The sequence below is a fragment of the Betta splendens genome, chromosome 9, assembly GCF_900634795.4.
Source record: "Betta splendens chromosome 9, fBetSpl5.4, whole genome shotgun sequence".
NCBI lineage: Eukaryota > Metazoa > Chordata > Actinopteri > Anabantiformes > Osphronemidae > Betta > Betta splendens.
The window spans coordinates 17,572,467-17,578,749 of NC_040889.2; the positions used below are offsets into that span (position 1 = coordinate 17,572,467).

The 6,283-nt window shown below is 44.4% G+C and overlaps 2 protein-coding genes across 2 annotated transcripts; both read left to right on the forward strand.

The window, feature by feature from the left end:
• Positions 1-52: 52 nt before the first annotated feature.
• tmem127 (transmembrane protein 127) lies at positions 53-2,540 on the forward strand. The gene is made up of 3 exons (XM_029163778.3): positions 53-805; positions 901-1,065; positions 1,168-2,540. Exons 1-3 carry the CDS (start codon positions 568-570, stop codon positions 1,476-1,478), a joined length of 714 nt encoding a protein of 237 aa, XP_029019611.1. The 5' UTR covers positions 53-567; the 3' UTR covers positions 1,479-2,540.
• A 621-nt stretch (positions 2,541-3,161) lies between these two features.
• Positions 3,162-6,003, forward strand: gatd3l (glutamine amidotransferase class 1 domain containing 3, like). The gene is made up of 7 exons (XM_055511718.1): positions 3,162-3,371; positions 3,457-3,509; positions 3,590-3,703; positions 3,789-3,920; positions 4,008-4,100; positions 5,264-5,426; positions 5,524-6,003. Exons 1-7 carry the CDS (start codon positions 3,255-3,257, stop codon positions 5,659-5,661), a joined length of 810 nt encoding a protein of 269 aa, XP_055367693.1. The 5' UTR covers positions 3,162-3,254; the 3' UTR covers positions 5,662-6,003.
• The last annotated feature ends 280 nt before the right edge of the window (positions 6,004-6,283 follow it).

A 6,283-nucleotide genomic window follows, 5' to 3' on the forward strand; every position in this document is an offset into this window, starting at 1 on the left:
TTGTGTTTGGTAGACTGTCCGCTAGGTGGGGCGCTGACCCCGACTTGCTGAGTGTGAGCCAATTCCAATGCCACGAAGAAGAATGGTGTGAACAAGGAAGTCAATATTTTTACAGAAGGTTTCCGTACGCCTTCTTTTGTTTTGTTTAGTCGTTTTCGCTACTGTTTTAAAGTTATTTTCACCGGATCCGGTGTCCAACTAGCTGTAGTTTATTTAATTTATTTTTTCAGACTTTATTTTTGTACGGCATTTGGCGTTGCCGTGAGCTAGCCTCGCACGCTAACAACAGAGCTAACAGGCCTGAAGGCCATCTATCCATTGTCCACAGTCTTCCTGTTTTTATCGAGGTGACATTTTTTTGCTAAAGTTCGTTTGGAAACATCAGATACCTTAACAGAAGAACTGGAAGACACCTGTCATTTTCGTCACCGGGTAACGTCCAGTACAGGATTTTATTTGGATTAGTGATTCTAGTCGTAACGTTCTAGACGGAACATTTAGTTCGATTCTGACAGCAAAGGGAAACAACAGTAACGTAACGGCAGGCGTCTAGAAGAGCGTATAAGCATGTATGCCCCGCCGGGTTCTGCTGCTCCTGTAGCCAGAAGGAGGAGAGGAGGCAGCTCCCTGCCCAAGCAGCCGGAGCGGAGCCTGGTGTCGGCTCTGCCCGGAGCTCTGTCCATCACAGCGCTTTGCACTGCTCTGGCCGAACCTGCCTGGCTTCGGGTTCACGGAGGCACCTGTCCGAGACAAGAGCTGGGGGTTTCAGATGTTCTGGGATACATCGACCCGAAGCTCCTGGACGGTGAGGAGCTCAGCTGCGATGCCAGTCAATCCTACTGCAGAGATTACTCCAGTTTATCGTTTGTAATGCTTTGTGACGTGTGCTGTGTCCTTCAGATTACTGCGTGAACCCGCAGACCATACTGCTGCTGAGGGTAATTGCTGCCTTCTGTTTCTTGGGGATCCTGTGCAGCCTGACTGCCTTCCTCTTGGATGTGTTTGGACCCAAGCACCCTGCACTGAAGATCACACGCAGATATGCATTTGCACATATTCTCACAGGTATTCATTATATCCGTTATATCAAAGTTCTTTTCAGACACTTTCATTTGCAAAATTCACTTGATCATTTCATTCACTTTGCTTTTTTCTGTCTTTGTTCAGTGCTGCAATGTGCCACAGTGATAGGCTTCTGCTACTGGGCCTCGGAGCTCATCCTTTCACTACAACAGCAACATAAAAAGTACCATGGATCTCTCATATACGTCACTTTTGCCATCAGTTTCTACCTGGTGGCAGGTGCAGGTGGAGCCTCTATCCTTGCCACAGCCGCAAACCTCCTGCGCCATTATCCCACAGAAGAAGAAGAGCAGGCTTTAGAGCTGCTCTCGGAAATGGAGGACAGCAGTGAAACCTTTCCTGCTGATTATGACATTGCCAATCAGTTTCAACCACCGCCTGCCTACACACCGTAATGCTACAAGACTGGTCTTGTTAACACATGCTTCTTCTTCAGCACGGCTATTGGCTTGATGAGCAAACGTGACCCTATATCAAAAGGATTTCTTTAGAAATCCTGTCTATAATGAACAAAGCCTGTGCCCAGTAAGTGCACAAACTCTTTGACTGACCGTGCTTCGGTGCATGAAAGCTTACTTTGGTGGTGGCAGAAGCATAGATGATTCCTTCTTTCACCGCTGATGATGTTAGTGATTTGCATGTAAATGGCTTCTAGGATTTGGTCTATACATGTAAAATAAACTGAAGTGCAAGTAAGTGATGAAGCAGTCAAAGCCTGAATAAGGCCAATTATTGAAACCGGACTATAAGAACATTGTCAGCAGTTGTTTTTGATTAGATCAGAATGGAGCTTTGTTGAGTGGCATTTGAATCTAATTTTTGATATTTGAAAGGTTTTATTTTACCTATCAAAACTGCAAACATACACTGAAATTGTTTAGGATGTTTGTTTTATATTAAATGGACCTTATTTATTATTTAGTTATTTGTGCTGTGTCCTTTTTGTTTTGCTTTGTAGAGCTCTCACAGGCTTAAGTCTTCTTTAATCACATCTGTAAAACAGCTGTTAACTATGAGACGTCTTTGAGGTGTTTTGAAATGGATCATATCAGAAGTTGTATGTCGAGAGCGTCTCCTTAAAAATGGGGAAAGATGGATGTGGTGTTTAGTAACAGTGTGTGAGTTGGTCGTGTCATGTTTCTTGTGTTTGATAAAAAAAATACGTATTTGTTCTTTGTGATTAACATATGAGACAGTTTCAGTGTGTGGTTTCTATGCATGTGCTTATTTGTATGCAAATTTTAAACCCACAGACAGAATCTTATGGGATAACCTCACATAAGTTTCCAATTTAGGCTTAAAATTGTAATTACTGTGGTGATTCTAGTTGTGTATTGTTCTGTTGCCATAATTTTCTGCATTTTGTTCCTCAAACTTATTCTTTAATCATCAGTATGTAAATACTGTTTATACATCAAGAAGTGCACATAATAAAATCAATGCCATGTTGTACTTGGCACTGTTAGTTCTTGACTTTTCACTGGTTTCGCCTCCATCAAATGCTGTCTATACGTGGGACCTGTAGACTTATTTTAACAGTATATTGACTTTGACATTTCCGTCTGACCAGGATATTTCAGGGTTTACCGTCTAGACGTTCTAGACGCAACATGGCATTACAGCAAGTAAGAGCCTTACAACCTAATGGACTTTAAAGGGCATGCAGTATGACTTTATATACTACTACCTCCTAAAAACCCTTAGGAAGCAATATGGAAGTCAACAAGGATACATGGTTGTAGCAAAGTCTGGGTCAACCAGCCAATCTAAACTACACGTTTGCATTATTTCAGGAGATTCCTCCACCCACTAGAGATAAACCCTAAGTGGGTCAGGATATTTCATGGGTTAAAGAGCTACATGTTTCGATTACTCTCCAAAGCTGAAGTGTCGCTCTGTGGCCAAGTGACTTAAGTCAATTAGATGAATAAACAAGGTATTAATAGGGAAGGGTGTTCAGGAGGGGAATAGGTTAGTCAAGGCAAAGAAGTGAGGGCTCTTCTCAGAAAAAAAAAAGAGCTTACGCTGTAACGTCACGTAGCCACACCGTGGTCGTATAAATACCCATAGCCGCTGCAAGAGCAATATTACTACCGTCAAAAGTCTTCACAGGCTCGGTGGCAAACTGCTGATTCTCATCTCTCGCCTAACTCGGGGACTGAAGCTAAACCATGCTGGCAACCAGGGCACTGCTGTCAAAACAAACGCTGGCTGTTCTCTCTCGCCAGCCTGCCTGTTTTGTTCACCACGGAGATTATGGCAACTGGGGAAATACCAATATTGCAGTGGTAAGTGAGACAAATGAGTACAAATGCTGGATGAAAACAGCAGCATGGCCGCTTGAGGCGCTTTATAAATCACATTGTGTTCCAGGTTTTCTCAGGATGCGGCTGGTGGGATGGGACTGATGTTCATGAGGGGGTGTAGTGAGTATCACTCAGTGCAGCAATGTCTGATGGGTCGCTTAACATATGACTAGAATGCTCCTTTCCAACTTTGCCTTCAGCACAATGTACCACCTAAGCCGTAACGGCGCTCGCTTCCAGATGTTCGCACCAAATCAACAGCAGATGAATGTGATGGACCACATGAGGAAGCAACCTGCCTCTGGAGAGAACCGGTAGGCGTGTCAGGAAACACACCCAGTGTCTGACTTGACTAATTCCACACTGTAGTATTTATGATTTTTTCTGGCCATTACGAAGGAACATGATGATGGAGTCCGCTCGCTTCAGCCACGGTCAGGGAATGATGCAAATGCAGGACCTGTCCAAGCTGGATGTCAACAGCTTCGACGCCGTCATCTTCCCCGGAGGCCACGGCGTCATCAAGAACCTGTGCGTGACGATGAAACATAACTGGGCGAAATTCAACTCAATGAGGATGAGGATGGAGAGCTAATGTGTGACTCTCAACTCTTTCAGATCCTCTTTTGTGAAGGACGGCAAAGACTGCAGGCTGCAGAACGACGTGGAGCGGGTGCTCAAGGACTTCCACCGCTCACGCAAGCCAATCGGGTACGTACCATTTACCCACTGTTTACAACGAACCAGTTCAGGTGTTAGAAAAGCAGCAGGGGTTCGGTCATACACTCATGTACACTTACCCATGGAGCTCAACAGGGCCCCTGTCATTTGCACCACTCTTTAAATCAGATTACGTTAGATTACGTTAGACTAGATAAACACTTGAAACGATCCCTGTAATGGAATTGGGACATTGGATCAGCTGTAGGAAAAAAACAGCAACACAGTGAATACTGAGCTGTTAAAACAGAAACAAATGGTATAAAGAATGAAATTATATAAAGAATGTTGCAGGACTGGATTATTAGTTATTATTATTATTGCATTAGTAGTTGGTCTCAACATAGGGTTATGTAAATGCATGTAAATGTTGTAAAACCAGATAAAACTGCTTAAATGTATTTAAATATTAATTTAAAGTGGTGAATTAAATGGAATATATGAAGAAGTACTTTAGTAAAAAGAATTTGAACCATAAAAAGTAGCATTGTGAAAACGCCATCTGGTTCCTGTACACTTTCACTGTCTCCCACTGATTAGAGCGCTGCACAGTAGGAAGAACAGGTGTGGCAAAGATCGCCTTTATCTCTCAAGAGAAAGGATTAAGACATGAAGGCAGTCAAAACAGGCGATAATCTAACCTAGGAGTTTACGCAGGCGGGGCAGGGGTCGAAGGGTCCAGCGGGCGACATATGGGACGTGAGTGACTGATGAGCGATCGAGGACGGCTGTGCGGACAGGTGGCGGGTCAGGCCTGCGACACCTGGTGGCCAGGTGCGGAACGGCACCTCCAGGAAGGCAAGGCGTGGAGGATTATGGGTATTAAGGGGTGGAGTTGTGGGAGAAGAAGATGAAGCATCTGTCACTGCGATAAGACAGCCGACCTAACTTTAGAATATCGTTAAGGCCTCTATAATAAATTAAAATTCAGGAAAAAAATAAATGTAATTTAATTCAGGAAAAAATGAGAGATAGCAAATATTATTCATCCTCATACAGTTGACAAATTTAAGTCAGACCTCAAGCGACAGAGCGTGTGGGCTTTTGTTCTGATCCGTATCACTACTATCAGAGTGAAGGTTCACTGCAGGTACTCATCCAGCGCTGCTCTGTCCCGTGGCTTCACCGTGACCCATCCTGTGCTGCCGTTTCAGCCTGGCCAGCATGGCTCCGGTGCTGGCCTGCCGTGCGCTGCCCGGGCTCGAGGTGACCATGGGCTACGAGCGCGACGAAAACACCCGCTGGGGCAACTGGCCTCACACAAACATGGTGCAGGCCGTGAAGAGCATGGGGGCGCGTCACACTGTGCGCGAGCCATACATATCCTTTCTGAGGCCTCAGTTTCCCACAGATGTCAGCTGACTCCGTTTCGACGTTGTGTTTGTCCAATGCTTTGACCTTAACCCCTTGTCTTTACGAGGCATATGTGGACGAGAAGAACAAAGTGGTCAGCACCCCTTCCTTCATGTGGGACACGGAGTATCACTACCACTATATTTTTGACGGCATTGGAAACATGGTCAAGCACGTGATGCGTATGTCGAGCAAGTGAGCCGGAGCCAGCGTTGACATTCAACGTACACGTCTGCACTGTGCTGAATACAGTATAAATGCTTTAGTTAAAGAGCAAACGGCTTGTCGTGTGTAATTGATGGTTAATATGGGTAAACGTGTAGTAAGAAGTTTGTGTGGGAGCATGTGAAAGGCATTAATCCATTTACGCTGACTCAACATCATCTACAAATACACAGCGTATGAAACATTACATGTGTCTTTGGGTTCAGATTAAACCATGGAGGCTCCACACCTTGTATTGACTTGCTATCCCCCTTAAGTCACTGATTAAATCTCAAGATGTTAAACATTCTAAAAATAAACAGTAATTATACCAACAGCTTCTGGCAATGTTTCCTCAATGCACTTCACGGCAAGAAGCCAGATGTAGGGGATCACTGGGGATGCGGAAACTACAGGAGTTGACAAACCTTTTGGCGACACCTGCTGGCCAAGCCTTAACACTGCAGGTTCTGCTGAAGACTTTGCTGTACTGCCGCCTAGTGCTGCTCTTGGATGGACTTGTTTTTCACCCAGTTAGCTATAAACCTTAAATTGTAAAGTTCCATCAAAGGAAACTAAAATGCTAAAATAAAGAAAAGATTGTTCACAAGTCATTA

Excerpts from the sequence above, each read along its gene's own strand:
- tmem127 (XM_029163778.3), top strand. The coding sequence starts at position 568 with ATGTATGCCCCGCCGGGTTCTGCTGCTCCTGTAGCCAGAAGGAGGAGA. Across the intron at positions 806-900 it reads CGACCCGAAGCTCCTGGACG|ATTACTGCGTGAACCCGCAG; the intron begins GTGAGGAGCTCA and ends TGTGTCCTTCAG. Across the intron at positions 1,066-1,167 it reads ATTTGCACATATTCTCACAG|TGCTGCAATGTGCCACAGTG; the intron begins GTATTCATTATA and ends GTCTTTGTTCAG.
- gatd3l (XM_055511718.1), top strand. The coding sequence starts at position 3,255 with ATGCTGGCAACCAGGGCACTGCTGTCAAAACAAACGCTGGCTGTTCTC. Across the intron at positions 3,704-3,788 it reads CCTGCCTCTGGAGAGAACCG|GAACATGATGATGGAGTCCG; the intron begins GTAGGCGTGTCA and ends GCCATTACGAAG. Across the intron at positions 4,101-5,263 it reads CGCTCACGCAAGCCAATCGG|CCTGGCCAGCATGGCTCCGG; the intron begins GTACGTACCATT and ends CTGCCGTTTCAG.